The sequence below is a fragment of the Leguminivora glycinivorella genome, chromosome 13 (assembly GCF_023078275.1).
Source record: "Leguminivora glycinivorella isolate SPB_JAAS2020 chromosome 13, LegGlyc_1.1, whole genome shotgun sequence".
NCBI classification, from domain to species: Eukaryota; Metazoa; Arthropoda; class Insecta; order Lepidoptera; family Tortricidae; genus Leguminivora; species Leguminivora glycinivorella.
In genome coordinates, this window is record NC_062983.1 from 18,313,438 (window position 1) to 18,339,493 (window position 26,056).

At 35.7% G+C, this 26,056-nt stretch overlaps 1 protein-coding gene across 2 annotated transcripts in view; it reads right to left on the reverse strand.

The window, feature by feature from the left end:
• The window catches only part of LOC125232395 (N-alpha-acetyltransferase 40), a 41,454-nt gene that overhangs the window by 1,145 nt on the left and 14,253 nt on the right, over window positions 1-26,056 (reverse strand). Inside the window, exons 4-5 of one of the 2 annotated variants that reach the window (XM_048138040.1) lie at window positions 16,462-16,620; window positions 15,269-15,411 (exon numbers count right to left, since the gene is read on the reverse strand). In XM_048138040.1, the coding sequence (XP_047993997.1) occupies window positions 15,315-15,411; window positions 16,462-16,620 (256 nt within the window). In that variant the 3' untranslated portion in view covers window positions 15,269-15,314. Of the gene's footprint in view, window positions 1-15,044; window positions 15,412-16,461; window positions 16,621-26,056 lie in introns of those variants that run through there. The other variant, XM_048138039.1, reaches the window with a different exon arrangement.

Consider the following 26,056-nt stretch of genomic DNA (forward strand, 5'->3'; position numbering starts at 1 on the left):
AAAAGTATGTGTCTACGGAGAAAACCCTAGCAGGAACATTGAATGAAACTAATTCATTATTTACAGCGGGGGATTTACCGACCACACTACTTTAAGCTGATATGCATTCTATACTGCATAAATAATTGGAAGCGGCGGAAACCCTAATGCAATTTTAATAAGCAAGTATCATATTACCAATCGCGAACTTTTCAATTACATATTAATTCCCACATGCTAGTAAAGTAATAACATTCTATTGTGTGCAAACAGTATCGTTTACCATTCAATTTGTATGAATGAATGAATGAGTTCACGTCACAACACTCCTGGGTCCAGCGAGGCGTGATCCCTTTTTGCGGTCACTGATAACATCTAAGGGTAACAAAATCATCCCCTGAGAGGCGGGGCATAGTAGTACGTCCCTTCGCCTGTGTATATATTTGTAGGGTCGCAAGTCCGGCCCATTTAGTCAATGTAAAGATGGACGTGTCTCCTGTGCGGAGTTCTAAGGGAACGGATTTCAGTATTGAGAGGATTTTGAGTGCAGATCCGAGTCGCGAGGCGCCGGAGACTCCGAGCTGGCTGTGCTGCACGCGGTACCGACCTCCGAGGCTTCCACGTTAGTTTCAGAGTTTGCTTATTTCATTAATGTTCATGACTCGTGACTATTTCTAACAATCAGCAGCAGCAGGTTTTAGTTCACGAGACTCGTATTTATATTGGTGTGTGATTTTGCTAAAGGTATTTAAGCAACTGTGGTCTTCAGTATCCCGTTTCCGTTTCTGTGCTTAGGTATAGTTATATTGGTATAATGAGATTTCACGACGTTTTTACCACTTTACAGAGCGTAAACGGTTAGCACATTGGCTTTGCTAAGCATACAGTAAAAGATCATCAGATCAGTCATTTTCTCACTATTTAGTCCTACTTTGTAATCAAAGAATTGAGGTTATCACATGGCTGCGCTGTTTTAACCGAAGTTTCTGGAAAACGGTTTGGGGTCAAGTGTGTCTTTTGTTATTGTAATTAAATAAATTAAACAGTCCATTGAGAAATCTCTAAAATATAAAGCTAATTTAAGATAACAGCGTATCAGAGTTAACAAAGGTCTAAGAACAACGATTATTAATTTAAGAAAGCTTCATTTAATTCTAATTAGAGTCTGAAAATTGTCATCTAATTAACTTTGAAAACGGAATGGGATTGGGATCTATCCAGTGTGTGAAAAACAAATGAAGGAAAAGTGTATACCTACAGGAGCGGTCAACAACGTGTGTCGCCAACGCCGGTCAGGGAGGCACGCACGGGTCCCTTTTACCGCGGCGCAGGCGGCGGCGCTGGAGGCTGCCTATGCTCGAGCGCCGTATCTAGCACCACCGGCACTGCGGGCCCTGGCTGCAGCACTACAGCTACGAGATGATAGGGTGAGTGACAACTGTACCTTCGGATGTAATTCATGGCGTCATACTTAGGTACCACCGGCGCACCGGGCCCTAACGGCACCAACTATAGGTACAGCTGTAGAGTGACTGAAATGTGTACCCATAGCAAAGTGTAGACTCGAGTGACATTTACAGTGGCTTTAGAAAAGTGCGCCGTACCTAAATAGTTAAATACCACCGGCGCTGCTGTCCCTGGCCACCCCTGGCTGAACCACTATAGGTACAGTTACAAGATGATAGGGTGACCTGTGCACTTATAAGCAATGTGATGGGGGAGGCCTTTGCCCAGCAATGGGACGCCATGTAGGTAATTATAGTTATTTGTTATACAAGGGGGCAAAGTTGTATTTTAACGCCGAGTGTGGAATTGAAAAACGAGCAAGTGAAAGGATGCTATAATTGAACCACGAGCGAAGCGAGTGGTTCGAGAATAGAATCCTGAACCTTCACGAGAAGTAAAATCATTTACAGTGTAACACAAAACTTTCTCATATAGCGAGGAAACTACAACGCAAAAAATGCGTTTATCCGCTTGCAGTAGTTCCACAGGTGGTAAATCATTATAATTACCAGATTCACCTACTTTTATCAATTTTAAAGCAGTTAATTTGATTTTATTCAAGGTCAAATTACTTTACCCACTAGTGGATAAAATGCGTTTTTACCCGCTGGTATTAAAGGACAAAACGCGTGTTTCTGAGCTAGTGAGTGGAAAATAATATTATTACTCAGAACACTTGTAACAGAACTTATGGCCAGACTGCATAATTTAAGAGCTATGCAACCACTGCAACTAAGCCTTCTAGCTAACTGTGCAATTGTTGACGCTCCGTATAGTTTCGTGGTTTACCCTCTCTGTCGCTTTTCCGTATAGGCGCGACAGCCAATTGCGTATCATTTGCGCCGGAGCGTCAACAATTGCACGTTTGGCTAGATACCCGGATCTGGTTTGCAAGAGTGTATATGTCGCAGTAAGATAGATAAAGCCGTTATATAGTTATAACCCTAGGAATATAATTATACGTCGTAACATAGTTAAACGAAAGCGATTAATTGCTATCTTACTAGGAATATAACTATAATACTAAACTAGTTTAGTCATATAGTTATATGACTGGATTCAGTTTAGTGAAATGATTGTAGGCAGGAGTGCAGCGGTGCGGCGGAGGTATAGTTATAACCCTAGGGATATAAGGGAGCGATTCAGAACCATCTTACTAGGAATATAATTATAATACGGTATTTAAAATTGCAAACGGGACTTAATCGCGTATTAGGTACTATGTATTAAGTCCCGTTTGCAATTTTAAATATGTGTAAAAATCGTGAAAGTTTAAATCAGTGTTTTATAATACGTATAGCGGGACGATTTGGAATAACAACACCGTCACTGACGTTAGAACAAAGTTTATTTTGTATCGATCCGAACATAGTACACAAGGTTTGGTTACTAAACAAACGAATCCAAGCTATATTAGTTAAAACGTAACAGTTAGGGCATGCTCCCGGTATTTCCCGGTTCTTGATTTCCCGGGAAATCCCGGTAATTTAATCGCGGTAAGCAAATTTAAACCCAACATTCAAAATGACAAGGTTGTAATTAGGTACGAGTTCAATTTGTTATGACTTATGATAAACATTAAGATTAAACTGACAAACAACGTCAAACTCGTAACGGAAAAAGTATCGTCCAAGTAACCAGCCAGTATTAATACCCCTAAATACTGAAAAAGGTAAGCAACCTCTAGCAATGCGATATACACAATGTCGCATTACGAATACAATAGAATGGGCACGTAAAAAATAACTAATAATACAAATTAAACAAAAAATATTATCCCCTTCAAGATATAGCTCAATCGATTCTACTCTCGATTCTGAACAAACTGATTTCAGGTTTTTAGTGTTAAGTGAAACACGGTGTATAACTATATTACTTAACTAGAGACGTATTATAATTATATCCCTAGACTAAGTTTAATCCAGTGATATAATTATATAACTAAACTAGTAACGTATTATAATTATATTCCTAGTAAGATGGTAAGGAATCGCTTTCGTTTAGCTATGTTACGGCATATAATTATATCCCTAGGGTTATAACTATACCTCCGCCGCACCGCCGCACTCCTTCCTACAATCATTTCACTAAACTGGATCCAGTCATATAACTATATGACTAAACTAGTTTAGTATTATAGTTACATTCCTAGTAAGATAGCAATTAATCGCTTTCGTTTAACTATGTTACGACGTATAATTATATTCCTAGGGTTATAACTATATTATAACGGCTTTATCTATCTTACTGCGACATATATAACTTTGTTGCAAACGAGATTCGGTACCTATAGCTCTGATCTGAAGGCATATTAATAAACTTCCTTATGGTATTTAACTTATGTTGGCTTTAGACTTAGGTATTTCCGTAATTTCTGGTAATAATAAGCCCCCAGGGCAGCCTGTGGCGAGCTGAATGGGAAGTGGCGTCCGTTGTGTCCCATGCCCCCGAGAATTGGTCAGGCCCCTCCCTCCGGTTTGCCTTCATTGGACGGCTGGAGTGAACAGTCACCTGCATACATATGTGATGATTTCTATACCTTTTCACATTAACGTCTTGTTTGAAATGTAATACGAAATTGTCAAACGATTAAAAGCGACAAGGTACTGAACGGTTACTGAACACTCAGCAGGGGCCGCAGGACTCTCACTGGCTTGCCTTAGCCGGCCATCCAAAGTGGGGTGCCAGAGCTATATGCTTGCAGGGTGGAAGTGAAATATGCATAAGACGCGAGTTGGCACAGTCGCTGTTTGTACAGATTGAGTTGTTATTTTTTTCTTTTCACTGCCATAGTTTTACATTTACACTAACCGGGGCTTGTCCTTGGGTGCATTCTATAGTGCGGACAGGGATAAAGGCTGGTTGGTTAGTTGGTACTTTTTAAATTAAACAGTCTTCTTCTTCTCGTCTCAAACTGTGCGGTCCCAAAAGGTAGCGACATTTATCGCCCTGTCTGTCGCATCACGGAGATCTTGTTGAGAGCAGGCGTACGGGCACGTTGGACAGGACAGCATGTACAAGTTTTTTGGTTAAAATAGCGCCTACGTGCTACTTGTTGATTCAAATATATTGCCGATTCAAATGACAAGTAGCTTGTTGTTTGAACCAAAGAGTACGTAGGCGCTATTTTAACCAAAAAACTTGTTAAACGAACATGAAAACTGGTTGTATTTTCTCTCAGTGGAGTGTACTCCATCGTCCCACATGAGCATTGGGTGTCTGAACCGTGTAGGGCGCCCCACTTCAGCAAGTTCTCCTTACTGCGGCCGGCCTGAGTGCGCAGTCTGTTCAAGGCTATCCAGATTGGCCGCGGCTGCTTATGCCCAGCGGGGAGCAGTTCGTCGGACGGACGTAATCGTCGGGAGGGGCGCGGGTACTTTCCTAATTATTGAGCAAGTCGCTTCTTAGAGGAACAAGTAAGGACATTACTTATTCCTCTATGATTGGGATCGATCTATTATCACTGACAGGACTATTGTAGCTAATAAGCTAGCTAACATCACCAATTTCTGTTTAGAGTGGAGTTTCAAAGCATTTTATTGGGTAATTCATACACGTTTCGGATTTTTATCTGATGCAACTAGATGTGGACCTTTCATCATGTTTTTTTCCAATGCAACAGATAATTCGTACATTGGGAGATACGTATGTCCAATGAAGTTCATTGATAGGTACGAGCAGGAGTTTGAACTTCGCACTTTTTATCTCTCGCCCACCTACTTATCAGCTTAAGAAGTCGTTTCAGTGTAACGAGTTTAGCGCGATATAATTATTTGCGACGCCAGGTTCGATTACACACGCGTCGGTCGGCTCCAGCGGTACATGTGATCAGCCGGATTAGCCGAAGTGACAATCGTTGACAGTACGTGGCGATCGAAACGATGTCTTGTTCTGTCGCGTCAATACAGAAGAGAGATAGTGAGAGCTAGCTACGATACGCTTACGAAGCATAAGCGATTGTGACGTTGGCATGGTAACCTGAAACTACTCGTTGACAATCCAGGCTTTGTATTCATAATTTTCCAATATGTAATCATGGGTAGAACGAATCTAGGCGAAGAAAGTTTTATGGAATCATAAAAAAATTGGTTTCCCGTTTGTGTAATTATTTAGTCGCGCAAATATAAATAAAAACGCTGTTTAACTGCGTCAAGTTAAACATAATATTAATATGTTTATATAATTTACGGCAGTGACCCGCTTTTGAAAGTAAAACAAGTTTAAAAAGTATTAAGATTAAGACGCCTTAGTTCGTATATGTAAGTTACATATAATATTCACGATATAATGTGAAAGTACGGAAATAAGTCCAATGCCAACATTTAAAAGTAAAAACAACAATATGTAAGCCAGTTAACAATACGCCATTACACATTCACAGCTATACTGTGAGAAAAATTTGTACCTACTTTATCTGTTATATGTATTGTGCACTAAAGTTGAAATAAGTACCTAGAGAGTAAAATATGTAGTCATAGCGCATATAGGTACTGCCATCTATCAACACAGGATTAAAACATTTGAACATCAGTTTTGACAATTTCACCCGTGTCTTTAGTTATGTGTTATATTAGCGCCATCTATCCGAAAATCAACCAATGATACGGCGCCATTTGAACCAGAACGGTTTCTTTATGATTCAGAGGTTTTTTCTTAGACTTTATTTGACTTTTACGGAGTTATGAATGTCTTTGTTACAGATAAAAATCTGGTTCCAAAATCGTCGAGCGCGCGAGCGCAGAGAAAAATGCATCAACATCGCTCCGCCCCGCGCCGTGGCGTTACCACCTACACTACCAGTGTCACACACATGGACCGAGTCTCACACTCCTCAGGATTATACGAGACTTAGTTTAGATGGTGAAACGACGTTTGAACAAAGTGGGGAGAGTCGAGATTCTGCGGACGAGGATCCTTTAGATGTGGAGACTGTTGATGATTAGTAAGTTTAACAAATGTGGATATTTGGTTTTGGACCTTGAAAATTATGCAGTGTGCAAAGAGAATTTCGTGTATAAATTTGTAAAATTGTAGAATAATTTATTAATATAATAGTTGTATCAGAATGATGTGTTGAAATACCCAAGTGAACATAAATTGTAACAGAAACTCTAGTGTAAATTTCATTCGAAAACGATTCCACTTTCAAATAGATTTGTTTAGATAAGTTGCGTTTTCAAAACTTCCCACTTGGCGCGCTGTTCAAAATCCCATACAAAATTAGGCTTACCGAAACGACTGTTTACAGCTTGGCAAAAATGAGTACAAATTAAAAAGTGGCAACATCGTGCCGTCCCGTTTTCCCACTCATATTGACTTGAAAGGGACGACACGACGGTGTTACCAAAAAGGTACAACACTTTTCCGTGAAAATGGCCAAAATGAAAGGGGGGCAAACTGTAAATTTCAAGTTACTAGGTCAAGTGGGGTATCGTTGGAAAGAGCTCAAATTGAACGTAAATAAGGTCAGTGTGGAGAAGACCGTCTACCCGGAAAGACCGTCTATTGACTATAACTTTTTTGTTTATATATCTACGCCACTCACACCTCTGGAGGTATAGCAGTTTTTCATCCTTAATCCATTGGTCTTCAATACATATCCCTAGGACGAACACTAGTTAACAATAAACTTGTTTCTCGTTTTGAACTCGAACATCAAGTTCAACATGGTTCCGCAAAAAAATAAAATAAAATAGAAGCAGTCGGAATATTTATATATCATGTATGTAACGCAGTCATTTAATAACCGTTATTTCTCACTAGTACTATTATTCTACTCAAAACGCGCTCAATTTCTAGTTTTATGTTCTGAAATATAGAAATTGTGCCTAGTCAGAAAGTCCGGCATAAAAGAGAAAGGCAAGACCAGCATATGATAAACAAGGAGTTGCCAACCTTTTTAGGCTTTATTGGAAATAAGTCGAGTCTAAACAATATCAATATATAGGTACGTTTTTGGCTTATGGTAGTTGTACCGTTTTTGATTTTAACTTCGAAATACAGTTTTGATAATGATTCGTATGGTGTTACTAAAATCATTCGAAAGTATTAAGTAAAAATAAAATATATGTGACATGGTTGTGAAGAATGATAAGAGGTGAACAGAAGTAAGCCTACACTGCATTATTCATCATCATATTTAAGTTAGTAGAATTATCGTAAGCTCTAAGCGTTTTTTATTATTTTTGTTTAAGTATATTTTAGATTGTGCAACATGCGGTGACAAATATTTCAAAAGAGAGTAGGGTTTCAAGTTGGTTATTATTTTTATAATCAGCATTAGTATTACTCAACAGGGACTGTATGGGTACCCTTTAAAACGGTTTTGACACTTTTGACCGACTATTTTACGGCTACCCGACCGCTAATTGACATTGCTGGCTGTCACTTTGACAAAAAGTCGTCATGGGTGTCGTCAATAGGTTTTCGGGGGTGGTAGCTCAGGTAGGTGGTAACTCTGGTAGTAACTATAGAAAAACCAAGCATTGCTAAGAAATGTTACCAAACCAATTCACGACATCTTAATATCCTATTACCTTTTCTTAATAAAAAAAGTTTCAAAAACAGATAAGTAGTTGGATTTATATGAGTCTGTAATATCGTGACTAAATTGTATCGCGGCTGTTCGTTGTAAAAACAGTATTATGCAATATCTGGACCTGAAAAGAAAAGGTTATGAACCCCATCTACGGGACTTATGCCGGTCTTGCCTTATAAATAGAAAAATGCTTATATGTTCAAAATTTTAACATTATTTTTTATCTAGCACATTCTGCCCTGTTATTACGTAAAATAACAATGATCATGATTTTGGAACCTAGTCTCATAGGAAATTACGCGACAACAAGCACTAGACGGTCTTTCTGTACTCATCGCGGGAGGACGGTCAACCCGCCGAGCCTTATAAAATGTGATTTTTATGACTTAAAAGTACCTTATTTCACCAAAATATTATAAAAGCTTTGTAAAGTATAATATTTGCTATCTCATAGGACCATGCGCATTACGCCAGACTACATTAATTATAGAGTTTTATCCACTCAAACTTTATTTCAAATAAACTATGCCGGTCTTTCCCGCACTGACCTTAAGCTATTTTTTTATATTTTTTTTGTTGAGGGAAAAAAAAGAATTTTGAAGGAAAATGTAAAAAAAAAATACCGTTCCCCCCCCCCCCTTATCTCCGAAGTTTACCAACGAAAACTTATGAAAATTTTAGTAAACATTGGTTTTATGATATATATTACAGGAAAAATATAATCGTGTTTGTATTTTGAATACTTTTTTTTTAATTCACAAAAAACTTTTCAGATTTTTACTTTCAATTTACTCACCCTTGCGGATGTATATCGTACTTCAAATTAATACGCGGTCCGACTCGCACTTTTTTTAATAAAAATTATTACTCTTTTTTCCAACCAATTAGAATCCTAGACCACTGTAGAACCTTTTTAGAGTAAACGTCAAAGTGACTTATATGGCAAACAAAGCACGGTGTCAATTGGACAGGGTTCTAGAGTGGCCTAGGATTCAAATTGGTTGACCGTACGTTAAGAATTACGACATATAATGAAATATACAGTGAGCTGCAAAATTGCATGGAGAAATTATTAATGAATTCGTTGATAAATTCGCCATGAACTTTTGCAGCTGATATTAGGTACACTAGGTACAGATGTAATATAAGATTATCATCATTGAAGAGCTTTTAGTAACTGTGATAAATATCGAGTGTATAAATGATTAAATTAATTATGAATAAATCTTACGTAATTCCTAATCAGTGTTTACGTTACCTACTACAATCAGCAATCACACATACCTGATGTACTCGTATCAATGAGTTTTTTACGAGAAAGGGTATATACTGAGTTTCTTTTCGATAGTATGGATCGCGCCACTCAAGTAGATGCAGTTTACACGGACTTTCGCAAGGCATTTGACAGAGTCGATCACAGACGCCTCCTTGACAAATTAGCATTCAACGGTATTCATGGAAACTTGCTTAGATGGTTTATTTCTTACGTTACAAGGAGAACTCAAAGAGTTGTCATTAATGGATTCCAGTCAGATACTGTAGAAGTCACTTCCGGTGTTCCGCAGGGATCGATTTTGGGTCCTATGCTCTTTAATATATTTATTAATGATATCAAATCGTGTTTCATAAATACAAAAATCTTATTATACGCAGGTGACCTTAAAATATTTAAAAAGATTACAAATTCCCATGATTGCCGGCATCTCCAAGAAGACCTTGATAGGCTTAGTTATTACTGTATCACAAATAAACTGGAATTAAGTATATTAAAGTGTAACGTTATCACCTTCACTAAAAACAGGAATAAATTAGTTCATAATTAAATACTTTGTAATGAAGAATTAAAAAGAGTTGATCTCGTGCGCGACCTCGGAATACTTCTCGACAGCAAGCTACATCTTGACCAACACGTAAATATGATTGTATCTAAGGGTTACCAAATGTATAATTTCGTTATTAGGGCTGCCACAGATTTCAAAAGAGATAGTACTTACACATATTTATATAACAGTTTGGTCCGCCCACAAGTTGAATATGCGAGTATAATTTGGGATCCCTATTACAATAAGTACATAGAGGCCATTGAGAAAATACAATATAAATTTCTTAAAAATATAAACTTTAAACTGTCTCGATATGGTCGACTATCATATAGTAATTTATTAATTAAATACAAGCTACCTTCTCTTAGGAACAGGCGGCTTCTACTACAAGCTATGTTTCTCCATGGACTTTGTCATAATAAAATTGACTGTGCGCAACTTATTAACATGATTTGTTATGTGGTACCTAGAAGCGTCAACCGACGAGGGTCGCGCGCTTACAGGCAGTTCGCGACGGCTCCATGCCGCACGAACGCTGGCGGACGCGCGCCTCTGCGCCGGCTTCTCGCTGGATATAACCAATACTTTACCCATATTGATATATTTCATCTCTCTAACCAGAAATATAGACACGCCATCTTAGAAGCATTACCTTAAGTTCCCTTAAATGTATAGATATACATATATATAATTTGTAACATGCATTCAAAAACGCAACCTCTTACCTTTCGTTTCTTTACTTTTTGTACACAAAAACGCGAAGTTAACGCCCACTCCTTACAGATTTATTTTAGTGGTACCTATGTATAATCCTCCCTTAATTGTATTTTTTTCTCTAGTCTTATAAGTCATAAGAAATAAGAAATTGTCTTGAAATTGTCTTGTAATCAAAATCTTAAGGCAGTTCCTGTTTTGGCAACCACAAATTGCGTAAAGTAACCCGTGGATAATGCTGTTGACTATACATATTGTAATTCATATTCTCTGTACCTCTTACTGTAAAAGGTCAAAAGAATACTCGCCAATTAACATCTAATTAAAGATAAATTACCATAAATTAAGATTTCGTAGCGATAAGAGTATTTAATATAGTTACTAAGCGGTATTATTTGCGTGATCGGTAAAAAAAAATGTTAAATCAAGCCCAAGTACCCATTACATCTTTTTTTTACAAATATTCTAAATCTAACACCTAGTTTTGAAACGTGACTTTTATAGTACGAACTACCAAATACAATAGGTACCTGCTTTCATATCATTTAACGGGTTTTCGTTAACTGTCTTTAATATAAAAAGTGTCTTGAATGTTTATTGTAGGTACATTTAGTATCTTTACTATACGTTGTACCTAAGTAGGTAATAATTGACTATTTACTTGGTGGTTAAGTCTCGTTGATGACAAAGAATAGGTTACAACGCAATTCGGAGGAGTGGCTCTTATTAACCCTTTTTATCTTAAATTCATGAAGCTCATACCTATTATACAATTTACGAGAAAATAGCGATAGTAGACACGTAAAGATTACCGGTCAATGGAAAGACGTCCTTATCTCTCACCTACAGTAACGAAATGATACGCACAGCGCGTTTACAGACTATGAGAAGGTAAATATGCGAATAGTAATTCTTATTCATAGTTTACTGCCCCCCTGTGTATCGCCGTAGTTTAAACTGGCCGGCAGGTTTATATTGGAGGCACATATTTTGGGAAAGGTGTGAAGTTTGTGAAGATAGAGATTGTAGAGTTAGAAGCTTTATAGTATAAGATCTGAGAACCTTAATTGATAGTGCGAGCCTTATAGTTTCGTCTTGGCAACATATTACATGATAATATTTTGGCGCGACAATCTTATACGACACAACATTATAACGATTCTTTTCAATAGCACACTAGGCAGGCAAGCATGGATGATAAAACATCAGGTCGTCCTTATCGAACTTACAAATAGTGCGGCCTGATATTTTATCATTTATCGCGCGACCGTGCTTGCCTGCCAGGTGTGAACTCACGGTTTTTAATATCACATGTGGATGGATTCTAAAAAATTATGTATTAGGTGCTTGGTGCAAATTATATCGGTCCTGGCGCCGATTGGCTATAATTCAGTACCGATTTTTAGTGTAAGTACCATTGACAACACTGTTAGCTGTACATTTGTAATCCTTGTTACAAGGGCATAAAGTCTACCAATGGTTAGCTAAGTGTTGCTGTTAGTATGATCTGTAAAGTCGACTACAAAGAGATGTATCCATTTTTTCACCTTATTACAATGCCATAGGGTGAAAAAGTGGATAGGTACATCTTTTTATATATATAACTACGCTTATATCTATTAAAAATATAATTAAAAGATGTGCATAATAGAACTCTATGCAAAGCGTGTATAGAATTTAATTTAAGTTAATTTGTTTTGAATAGCGTCGTCTATAATAGAACGGATAAATATGGGGCGTACGCTTGAAGGAATCAGAATAGGGTCTTTTATCCGATACCGCCACAGAATGAGCTTTCAAAACGATTACGACGGCAGATTAACTTGTAAGAGATACTTTATGTGTTGTTAGCAAATATTTTACATCTCACACGTTTTTGTATCATCATATTCCACGCGTTTATGGGTATGGTCTGATAGGTTTTTATTAAGCTGATTTTACGGCTTATCTTTTAGTCAATCGAGTGACTTGTTGGAAGGCGTGATGGAAGTGGATTAGCCTCTCGTACAATCAGCAGCAGAAGTTGCGTAACGGGCAAGGTTCACGCTCTTATTGTCTTAAAAATAAGATCGTGTCAAGTTCATTTTGAACACCTTGCCCGCTACGGAACTTCTGCTGCTGACTGTATGCCGGAACGTGGATCCACGTTAGTAGATATTGAATTCTAATTAATTTTAAATTATTACGGGAGATTAATTACGAGAGGTTAAAATACAGCTTAGTGCTGATTAAAACCCGTAATATTGCCTTTATACAATATTATTATACAACATTTCATTTCTAGGTATTAAACCTAGATGGTTAGTTTTGATTTTTGAAAGAAATAAAAGAAAGCATTTTTTATTTGTACAACGTTTGTATTTATTTGGCTAAATTAAACTTAATCGTTATGAGAATTATCAGTTTAAGGTATTATGAGTCAATTAACAACCTGTTAAACTAGATAAATACGGAATGTCGTGATGGAAGTAACTATTATAATTTATAGACCGTCAACCAAATCTTGTCACTAGAAAAAGGCGGCAAATTTGAAAAATCGCGGGCTAGCAACACTAGTTTTGAAAATCGGTGGAAGTTCGCGTGTCATTTGTATCTTATCGGTGGAAATCTCCGTCCTACCAAAAAGAGAAATAACTAGCACATATCCGTCCCTTTTTAATACATTATCTAATTCGTAAGGAAGGAGCGAGCCCCTTGAAAAAAAAAACTGTGGTTGTTCGACGTACATTGCTGGTTTTTGTTCGTTTCATAGGGATACCATACTTTAGTTTGATGTACATTGCTACTGCCAAAATTTGGTTGACAGGCTATATAACATACAGACGAATGTGTAGTGATTCGATATGTACAACTTTATAGGTTATTTTAATAGATAACTAACGCGTCACCACAATTTACAATGAGACTGGACAGTACTATTTGGCTACACCCAGTAAATTAGAAAACGTAGCCGCAATACGACAAAATACAAAATATCATGAGATTAAGTAGTTTTAGCTAGATATACTTAGGTTCCATACCTAAAAGGTTTTTTGCTATAAAAAGCGCATATACAGTTGATGGCACACTAATTAATAATTCAGACAACATTCTAAAGATATATTAAATATGTGTAATCGCTACAAAAAGTAGTACTGATGCGTGAGTATTAAAATATGAAATGAGTTCATTATGGATCAATGTCATATATGTCATATGTAATAAAAAATACAAAAATATTTCTATTTTATGTTGCAAAACGTTAAAAATGGTGTAAAGTATGTGGTCGACTAGGAACCGCACATTAGCAAACGCATATTAAGTAAACGATTAAAACGTAATTATTACATCATGTTAGTATAGATTTATGAAATCATATGTCCAGCAAACACGGGCCTTTTAATTTCCAGAAAAGAAGAAAAATGGAGAACATATATTAGAAGAATTACACAATGAATCAGACCAATATAACACAATTAAGAAAAAAAAAACAAATTACAGTTTAAAAAAAAAACCAGTTTCAAAAACGCGGTAAATAAAAGTGTTCGTACATTGAATGAAGTCGAAGTGATATGACTACTTACTTTTATTTTAACGTTTAGTACCGATTTCTCTTTAAATTAAAAAATTAAAAGGGTGGTAATTCCTTATCTAATGTTTAATCGAATTTGTATTTGCGTCTCATAATTTGCTTATCAATCAGAGAGATAGTCGCAACATACATTGAATAAAAAATTGGACAGGTAAAACGCCACCCTAAAACGCAAAGGCCCGCGTGTATGTTTACACCAAAATAACATGTAGGTACCAATAATTGTTAGTTTTGATATTCATTTTCGCAATGAAATCTAAATGGGCTTGAGCAACTTTGGTTACACATTTTTCTGTTCTTCTATTGGCAGCTGTTTGTTTTTCAATATTATTTTATATTGTAATGTTTTTCACAATTTTTGGGTCTCACTCAAGATAAAAATATAATATGTGATCGTGTCATTCACGGTAGAGTGCGCCTTGACTCATAACGTATTATTATTAAATGTTAGTTTTGCCATTTATTATTCGCAAATACGGCTTTTGTATTCGAAATATCATTGGTATGAATTGGATGTGGTTAAAGAAAAAAGGATCCATCCTCTATAATCATTGGTAATTTAAATGGCTTTTATTTTTATATGAAAATAAATTCTGTTGACACTGAACTCTCGCGTTTTGTACACATCATATTTAATGTCGAGCCGAACGCTATTTATCATTATTTAACCTTTTTTCCGAAGTTGAATATGATTTATTCGTAAGCCCACAGACAATAAAAAAATATTTAGCCACTGGTCCCATCGCGAGCTAGTAAGCTGTGAGCTATCAGCAATAGAATGAACAAAAGATAAGCACTCCTGTGCAAATAAAAGAGACACGGCGATATTGAATATATTGATAGTTCACCGCTGGGCGAGTAACTATAAACATCGCCGTGTCTCTTTTATTTGCACGGGAGTGATTATCTTTTGTTCGTTCTATAGCTGATAGCTCATAGTTTACTAGCTCGTGGTGGGACCAGTGCCTTAAGTCTGACATAAAATAATAAAGTGTCACAGATTTGGTGTTGAATGACAGAATTGGAAATGTATTTTTGGATTGGACCCTTCTCGCCAAACTACGTCCAATCATGATGCAAGATCACGTTAAGAATTACAATAAATCGGATACTAGTGAGTATGGAATATGGACCCACTTGGGATGCGCTGGCGAGCTGACTAGGCGGTGGTTCAGTGGGGTTGTTAAGTCTCCTGGCCCTCTGTGGAGTCTGTGGGCTTACTCAGGATCTCGTAGTGCGCGGCGTCTTCTAGCGCTGGACTCGTCTCGTCTAAAACGTATCTGTAACAATATGTAGTGTGAGCAATTGAGCATTTGTGGTGTTGATATTCCGAATAATAAAGCATAGAAAAGTATTTTCAGACTATAAAACCGCGACATAATTTTACTCTCCTACGCACAAGCATAAATCCATTCCCCTATAAGTTTTATAAAGGTTATTAGTGCAGTTCTCGAAAAGTTTGTACGAAAATTAAGGAAAAAGTTAAATTTGTTCTTATTAATCCTTTTTTGTTACTTCTTGAATTGAGATTTTAGTAAGTTTTATTTGGTCATTAAAGTTCTCTAGTATCTATATTTTCTTAATTATAACAATTATCCTGTATATATTTTACGAAAGTCGACTTATATCACTAAATGTTGGTAACAAAATAGGATCAATTAAAATTTGCTGATGTGCCTATGTACAAACTTGTTTCGCTAGATAGATAATGTCTTTATATTCTGGAACTGACTCCCGGAGCTTACTTGTAGGTATAATGCATACATTTTGTTTTATAATAAAAAATAAAAATATGCAATAACATAAATGCGATAGCACTAATTAGGCACTCTTATGACATAAGCTGACATAAAGTTACTATACAAGTTTTCGATAAACTGTAATCAGTGACATGCGTTCACATCCTGAATTTGGTATTCTTGTAGGCACCTACTGAAAGTGGACGTTGACGTCAGATTTCGTCTTGATAATGAAATTATTAAGAATATTGCGAAAGTATGGTGAAACATTTTCCCATACACTGCCATTTATTGTTAGGATACATGACCAAACTTTCATTTGAGGAATTGGAATAAAATAATCACATGGTTTTGCGCATCTTGAAATAAAATTAGCAAAATTTATTGAAACGACAAGTGAGATGTGAGCAAACTTCTTAAGCCTTAAGCCGCCAAATGGCAGGATCTTGTTTTATACGACTAACGCGGCGCAGAACGCATGCGACCAAAAGAAAGTATGGCAAAGGGCATAACTTTGCGGTAAGTGTATCGTCATTTTTCTTACATTCACCGCATAAACAACCGCTTTAAAAGAGTTAGTACTGTACTGACCCGCATGCGCGGAAGAAAGCGCTGGCGGCGGGATTGTGCGTGAGCGCGGTCAGGCGCACGCAGCGCATGCGCGTGGCGAGCGCGAGCTTCTCGAGTACGCTCAGCACACGCTGCCCAAGGCCGCGCCGCCGCCCTTCAGCTTCCACTTGGACCTCATAGCTGAAACAAAAATTTGGTTAAGTTTATAAGAACAGTATGCACTTACGTCCAGAATAGTGACATTAGATGCAGTGGCACTGCAGATGATGGTCAGAACCGAACTCCTTAAATCTGAACGGCACACTTATAGTGACTTTGGTATTTTTATAAGAACATGCAAGAGTTTATAAGAAGAGCATGCATTTAAGTTCAGAACATTAACATTTATTTAGTTATTTAGAAACTCCTCAAACCTTAACGGTATACGTATATTGATTTTTGTTGCCATCAAATAATTACAGCATTAAAAGCAGTTTAAAAAAATACCAACACATTTCTACATAATCCAACATTCGCAAGTAGCTTTCACCAGAACCCCAAAGGTGGCGGTTTTTTTTTCTTAAAAATTATTCGAATTTCTCACAGCCGTATGTACATAGATGGTTTGTTCACATTAGAACAATATCCTATGCAGTTCGTTGACTGTGTTGTGTCTATTGACTACGTTTGACACCTTTACATAGTACGATTTATTATATTCAATCATCCATGAGCGTTTGCTACAAAATATTAATAAAATGAGACGTTCAAGTTCAAGATTTCGGAGGTCGTTCACGTTCTCGGTTTATGTATTAGGTAGGTATATTGCGTCATTTCAGATTGCTAATTCTATAATAAAACTTGATTCTGCGATATACTTAAAAGTTAATAACCGCTTATCAATGCTTAGAACACTATGATGACGATATCTTGTTTCGAGATACGTATTAAGCGATGATGTACTGTACCTACCTAATAGTACAGATTTCACGTCGCACACCTATAGAAGATACTTTTTTCGTTTTGATTAATAAGGAAGAAAAAATTAAAATACTGTTTTTGTTTAAATTAAGAAAGCTACAAGGCAATTGTTTAGCAATATGAAATTATGTTGATGCCAGTTGGAAGAGCTTTCGGCATGAAAATCTTGCTTCAATTAGGTAATGTTAGTCCGGCAAAAGAATTTCGAATTGAAATGTAGTTTCAGTATTTTAAGACCTAATTTTCAGAGACTAGGCCGGTTGTATAGACTTGGTATAGACAGCTACCTACCTCTTTTTTGCCGAATAGTATTAAGACTTTAGGTGTTTTAAAATAATAACTATTAATCCCAGAGACCAGGTGCCAAAAATATAATGTACCTACCTAATAGTAAAACAACAGTTGCACGTATAACATTTCTCTAATTTCACACGTAACAACTTACTTACTGTTTAATAGGCTACGAGATAACCAATAAGTGGTGATGAATACACTACCTATCAGCTCTTCGACCCTCGCTGGGGTCAGCATATAGCCGCAGCGTTAATGAAGACGCTAATCAATAAAAAATAATTGGCAGTGTGCATACGTAATTGCGGTTGCTATCTCGCCGTTACAAGTTCTACGTATTGCCAATTATCAATGTTTTTTTTTACCATGTCAGGTACTATCACCATTCCCGCATCCTTTGTACTCATATGCATGTGCAATAAATACATACATAAAGTCAGTCATCAAAATTATAATCATGATTCAGTTTGAAGGCAACTGGCCTGCCTCAATAATTATAAAGAAAATAAATAGTGAAACATAAGGTTGACTCTCAACAACGGGTTAAAGTGTTTCATTTCGCCATACGCCGCTATGTGGTTGTGGCGACAATATTTTTTTAGAGACCTTTTTCATAATTGTGGTAAATCTTTTCAAAAACTACTTATTTATTTATTTATTTTTATTTATTTATTTAAAGTTTATTGCACAAAATATACAAAAATGTACAAATGGCGGACTTAATGCCAAAAGGCATTCTCTACCAGTCAACCATAGGACCAAACAGAGATTCAGAGATATAGACTAGAGTCTAGAAGTTATAATTATTTTTAGTAAGAATAGCACAATTTTGGCAGCGCCAACTGGTGAGCAAAAAACGAGTCCTAATTGGGTGAATGGGTGAATGTTGTGGTCGTTTATAGAAAATGTTTATTTTTTGTGTCTGCACAAATCAGTCCCTGACTTATCGCTTGTTATAATATAATCATTTATACAGACCTACTAGACAGGACAAAATAGATACTTACCTTAATATACTATCATAAATTCAGCGTGGCACGGTTAAGTTATTCGTGTCACATAGTAATTACTTATATTAGAAAAATCTGAAGTAGGTGAAATAAACTAAAGTTTTCGGAGAAGGAAATTTTGGCAATAACAACCTATTATGGGTCTAATTAAAGGGGTCACTATCAAGTTTACCTTATCGCTAAACGACTATTTCGGCTAGATGTCAGAAAATTTAAATATACAGTCAGTATAAAGTCAATTCAGCTGGGATGACATGAAAGTAGAATACTCAATCAGCAAAAAGTAAATTTAACTGGATGGCTAAGACTTAGAATGAATGAGTAGCCAAACGTCTGGAAATATACATAGTCCGTATGATTAGCATATCTAAAAAGCCAAAAGTGTAGTTAGTTAATTGACGTCAACACAGAACTATTCAGTAGCAAAACGTCCGGAAATATAATGTGTCATCGCCATGGTTTATAAATATGTAACAGAACAGTTCTTATTAACAGTGCGAGAAGGTTTGAATTCTCAAGACACTTAAGTATTTAAAACCAGACGTTTTGCTAACGGGTCGTTTGGCGTTTATTCTATTTAGCAATAAAAACATTAAACAATCCAGATTTTTTGCTCCTTGACCGTTTAGCGTTCATGTCTGTTTTGTAATACAGACATTCGAAGATGAAGATGTTTTGCAGTTAGATCATGAATATAATTTATTCGTGAACACAGTCAAGATTAATTACACATTACAACACAAAAAGAAAGGAATGAAGTGCCACGAAATGGCCTCACTCAGCGTGTTGCTGGTGACTTCCAGCGCTGATCTTCCCATGAGACCATCAAGTGAGAAAAAAAGAGCTGTGTGCAGTCGGTTATTTTTAATTCTCAAAGATTTTTTTAGTTTGCCCTCATCACGTGTACACGGACAGTCGGTTATAGACGGTCAACATAATCATGGCACTGAAAAAAGGCGGCAAATTTGACAAATGTGAGCTCACCGGCCAACTGTCTAAAAAAAAAAACGCTTGAAAATTATTAAAAACATATATTTTTGAAATCCGCAAATACGGGCCATTTTTTTCAAAGTTGTCCACCCCACTTTTTTTGTAACATGGGTATTTTTTACGCGATTCATATTCAGAATCGCGAGGTCTTTTGATCGTGATAGGAGAAAAAAATGTCCCAAGATTTCCATATTTTTTTTAGACCTTCCATTCCGTTACCGCCATACAAAATGTATGAAAAAATGGTAACGGAATAGAGAAAAACCTTGGGACACTTTTTTACTCCTATTAGGATTGAAAGAACTCGCGATTCTGAGTGGAAGGCACATAAAAAATTCCAAATAAAAAAAAATGGGGTTCAATTAACGCTCTTTCATTTGATATGTAACACACTAAAAAACTATTTCAAAAAACTTTGATTTCTAATTTTCACTTTTACCCCCCAAAAGTGGGCCTATAGTTGTTTTTTTATTTTATTTAAATTACATGCCCGTCTTTAGGTCACAAGTTTACATATGTGTGCCAAACAAGTTAATCGGTTCAGTGGTTTCCTTTTTGAGGTACGGAACCTTAAGAGGGCTTTCGTGTTAAAAATAGTGAAATCGCAACCGAGCGCTCGATCATACCGTGTGTGGTATCAAATTAAAGGGCTTTGCGAGTAGTTTATAAATATATATCACATTATAGGACTTTTTCTACTTGGTCTAACAAAATATGAGAAAATGTCCAAAAGTGGTAATAATTGTACCGGTGAAGGCTCGTTTTCAAAAAATTGGCAAAAATCAATAATAGCAATTTATAATCACTAAGGCATAACAGCAATTTAAGTAAACGTTGCAGATTAATTTAGTACAAAACTTACTTCGATGTGATGTAGGTTTTTAAAGAAATTGTCACTTAATTTTAGGTAATTTCTGAAAAAAATTGAATTCGCCTTAGGCTAGTTTACTCTTTTTCAAAAACTTAAAATAAAAATCTAGTCTGAAATGATTGTGGTACAGGATATACGAATTATAAATTTACCCGTTTTAATATTCAAAATTGTCTAAATTTTACAAATAAGATCGACTGATTCAGCTCTATACGTGCGTTTTTCTAAACGTGCATTAGAGAAAAATTCATAATTAATTTAGTGAGTTAGTTTTTAAAAATCCAGTCTTATAAAAATCAAGATAATAAGATGCTCTAACTGGAACTTGAATTAAATAAATCTATTGGATAACGGAAAGTGTAGTATTTCACCGACTAAAACTATCAATTTTACATTCTTTTGACGTTTTTTTTGAAAGCAGCCTTAAAATCATATTTTTTTAGAGATATATTATATAGATATTATGATACGCCCAGTACAAGCGGATCCCCTAATTCTAGTGAAGCTACCGAAATTATTAATACTGCCGAAGCGTCTTACACCACTGAATCTTCAAAACCGATCGAACCCACAAATGGGTCTGACAATTCTACCATCGATACATACAATAAAAATGACATCACCACTATTTCTGACGTTACAAATAATGCCAACGATGGAAATGGATCCGACATTACTACCATCGACACATACAATAAAAATGACATCACTACTATTCCTGACGATACCAATAATGCCAACGATGGAAATGATACTGACATCCTTAATATAAACTTACTAACAAAAGCTCAATCTAAGGAATCCTTACGGGAGTTTGACAGTGATGACGAATCAATCGATTCTCTTATGGAAGATATTTTGTCAAGAAGTGCGGATACGGTGTGCGAACCACCAGCAGCACATGATTTGAAAGCTCAAATGACTGATTTAACTTTAAAGTTAAGTAGCACGGAAAACGAATTAGAAAACGTTATAATAGAAAACAACGACATGAAGAGACAAATAAATAAGTTAACACAAGAGATACAGGCATTAAAAACAATTTGTACATCCCCACCTCTACAGAATCGAAGAACACCAAATAGGAAACGACGTTTAGATAGTCCATCTAGTAATTCAGCTAGTCCCAAGGTAAATGATCTTGAGGAAAGAATACAACTTCTCCAAACAAAACTGAGTGAAGCGAACGACGAAATTATAGTTTTGAATTTAAAGATTAAGGACTTGGAACAAACAATTCAACAAGCACAGTATGTTCCATTAGCAAGATCACAAGAAGAAATTACACACACAAGCCAATCGTCAAGCACCTTAGCCTTAGACATAACAAATAAAAGAAAAATGTACATTTTAAGCGCAAACAACAAAAATAAAATAACAAACATAGCTCTTAATATGTTTAATAATAGTTTCGATTTGTGCCACTTTATCACTCCGGGTGGAGGTGTTAAAGAATTATTAAGAAACATTAAAGAAAGAACCAAAAATCTATCCGATACGGACTATTGTACAATTTTTATAGGAGATAATGATTTCACATCTACATGCAACTACCACAATTTAATTGCATACATTCGCGAAAAACTTCAGGGTCTTACTCATACAAACTTTATTCTATGTGCTCCAACCTATAGGTCTGGAGACTTTTCAAACATTTTCAATACCAGAATTGAAGTTTTCAACAACATGTTACATTTAGATGTGATTACACATAAATATGCTTGGATCTTAGACTCTAACAGAAATCTAGATTACGACCAAACTATGTTTACAAGTCGTTTGGGTCTTATAAATAATAATGGTATGAGGACGATAATGAATGATCTAAGAAATTTCTTACAGGACATCGATATTAATTATTTAGTATATAATGTACATAGCAAGACTGAGGAAATTGAGGAGACGAATGAACTTAATTTCAATACGAATAATTTAATTGACAACACACATGATGTTTCCTGCAACGCAAACAATCCAAATGACAAAATAAATGATGACACGTTTTTTCGTAACTAATCATATCAACATAATGCATCAAAACATTGATGGACTACTGAATAAATCTGACCTCTTAAGCCTAGCACTAGATGACCTTTCAAAGACTAATAAATCAATTGATGTTATCTGCATTTCTGAGCACAATATGATAAATAATGATCTTAACATGTTACAAATTTCAAATTATAAACTCTCGTCCAACTTTACTAGGGCTGTTCGACATGGAGGTGCCTGCATTTTAGTAAAAAATGGAATTAATTACAAAGTAATAGATACAGCCTCAAAATTTTGCATTTCATGTATATTTGAGTGTTGTGCTATCGAACTCACCGACTTCAACATAACTGTTTTCTGTATTTATAGACCGCCTAGTAGGATAAGCAAACATTTTGACATATTTTTCAACAATCTTGATGACATTTTTAATCTATATAGCTACGATAAGCAGAAGAAATTAATTTTGTGTGGTGATTTTAATATAAACATTCTTGAAGATACTAAGTATAGTAAGGAATTTAGAAACATGGTACTTAGTTATAATATGAAGTTATCAGTAAATACACCTACACGTCAATGCAGCGGTACTTGCATTGATAATATAATTCATAATGTTCGTGGTTGCACCGTAGGTCTTTACGAATTCGCTTTATCTGATCATAATGCCCAAATATTAAAATGTCCAGTGAAGAAATATTGCAAACTAAAATACTGGTATACTTTTAAGCGAGACTACTCTCAAGATAACATAGATAAATTCATTGGTTGTCTAAGCGAACTCCAATTTGGCGAAGTATATTCTGCATCTAATGCTAATGATTCATATAATAGGTTTTTTGAATCTTTTAAACTTTTTTATGATCTTTGTTTTCCCACTGTTAAAATTAAAATCTACACGACTAAAAAGCCGAAATGGATTACTCGTGGTATAAAACTATGTTGTAAGAACAAAAGGAAAATGTTGTGGACATATAGGTCAACCAAAGCGGAAACACATAAAAATAAATATAAAGTATACTCTAAAAAATTGAGGCAAGTGATTGAACAAACAAAGAAATGCCAAAATAATTATGAAATTTTGACAGCTGAAAACAAAGTTAAAGCCACTTGGAAAATTATAAATAACAATGAGACAAATTTTCCAAAAGAAAATATCTCAGCTATTATTGCAGATGGGCTAAAGATTTTTAATGCAAGTGAGATTGCTGAAAAATTCAACGACTTTTTTGTTCATCAGGTTAAAAGCAATTGCAACAAACCCATACACACAACCTTATCACGTACCCACAATAAACACAATTCGTTATTCATGAAACCTACCGATCCTTACGAAATTTTTGAAATAATTAGAAATCTTAAAAACACTACTAGCACGGGCTATGATACTGTTACAACAAAAGTAGTTAAAGCAGTAGCAAACACAATTTCCCCGGTACTAAGTTTTATACTGAATAGGTGTATAGAAGAAGGATCTTTCCCTGACAGTCTTAAAATTACAATTATTAAGCCGTTATTCAAAAAGGGTGACAAGATGGACATGAATTCGTATAGACCTATAGCTCTGTTGACAATATTTTCTAAAATCTTCGAAAAGGCGATTTACAATCGGTTGTATACTTTTTTCGCATGTAATAAAATTTTGTGTGATGAACAAAAAGGTTTCAGGAAAAATCTGTCCATTACTACTGCCATACATGACTTTTTGCTAAAAATATACACGAGGATGGATGAGAGCCGTCCAGTTTATGCAGTCTATATAGATATGACTAAGGCTTTTGACTATGTTGACCACAAAATACTGCTGGACAAATTATACCTATATGGTGTAAGAGGTAATGTGCATAGTTTGATAGAATCATACCTAACCGGTCGAACTCAACGCACAAACATAACCAGAATATCACATCTTACCAAGATTGAATCCGAGCATTTTTCTGATGACAGTTTGGTTACGTATGGAGTGCCCCAAGGCAGCATTTTAGGGCCTTTACTCTTTTTAGCATACATTAACGACCTCCCAGGAGCTATCCCACATCCAACAGTGTTGTATGCTGATGATTGCACTATTGTGCTTAATGATAGGGATGAAATATCTGGTTGTTTAGATAGATTAGTACACTGGTTGGAAGAGAATAATTTGAAAATTAATTTGCAAAAAACAACAATTATGAGCTTTAGACAAAGAAAAACCGAAGACTTGACTAGTGTGACATTTAGAGATCATAATATAGCTATTACTCATTCTACAAAATTTCTAGGTTTACATATTGACGATAAAATGAATTGGAATACACACACTGACATTCTTTGTAATAAACTAGTTAAATACTCATACAATTTATTTATGTTAAATAAAGTCGTTAACCGTACTGCCATTATGTCCGCCTATCATGGCCATATTTCTTCAGCTTTAAGGTATGGAATTATCTTCTGGGGGAACTCCAGCCATGCCACTGATGTCCATAAAGCTCAAAAACGGTGTATTAGATCCATTTGTAAGTTGAGACGCACTAACAGCTGTAGACCATATTTTAAGCAACTTAAAGTGTTAACTGTGTTTGATTTATATATTCTAGAAACAGCTATGTTTGTTAAAAGAAATATGCATCTGTTTAGGCACCTTACGGGGGCACGAAATTGTGACAAAATACACCCAGTACCTGGTAAATCGGCTCTTTTTCAAAAAAGTTTATTTTCAATGGCGCCGAAAATATATAATTGTTTGCCGAAATCGCTGAGGTTGACGGATAACGAAGTTGTCTTTAAGAAAAACCTGATTGAGTTTTTAAATGAGCACTGTTTCTATTCAGTAACAGATTTTCTTAACTTTAATAACTGCAATGACTGATCTCATGATCTAATATTAATAAATAATAACGGTTAACACATGTTTGCTTACTGTTGTGACCATAGACAGTCGGATTTTTAAATTTGACTCCCCTATTTAATTTTTTTTTCATGTTTCTGTTTTTTTTTTCCATTCAAATTTTGATTTACCTATATTGTTTTTGTGTTAGTTTTATTTTGACATTGAATGTATAACCGTTCCGTTCTGCCTAGCTTTGTAACCATTAATACCTTTAATGTGAACCTACCCTATTTTTTTGACATGATTTAAAATTTATTGTTTTGCAATTTCCGAAGGTAGGTTAGTTACATGTTGACATTTTATAACTTCAATTTTTAATCCGTTTAAGTATCTTTTGCATGCCTGTTGGTCGAATACACTGACACTTCCCTAGTTTTAAGACCTATTATGTATTCACGTGTATTCTTGCAAAATAAAAAGTTTGAAGTTTGAAGTTTGAAAAATGTGGGGGCAAAGGTTTAATTCTCATAGAAAATTTGAATTTCGCGCCAAGATTTGATTGATTCGTGGGTTGGAAAAAAGTCTACTTAAGTTGCCAAAAAATTACACGTCATATTGGCCAGGGGGGGGGAGGGGGTCCTGAAAATATCACTAAAGATCACCATGGGGGAGGGGGGGGGTCTAAAATAA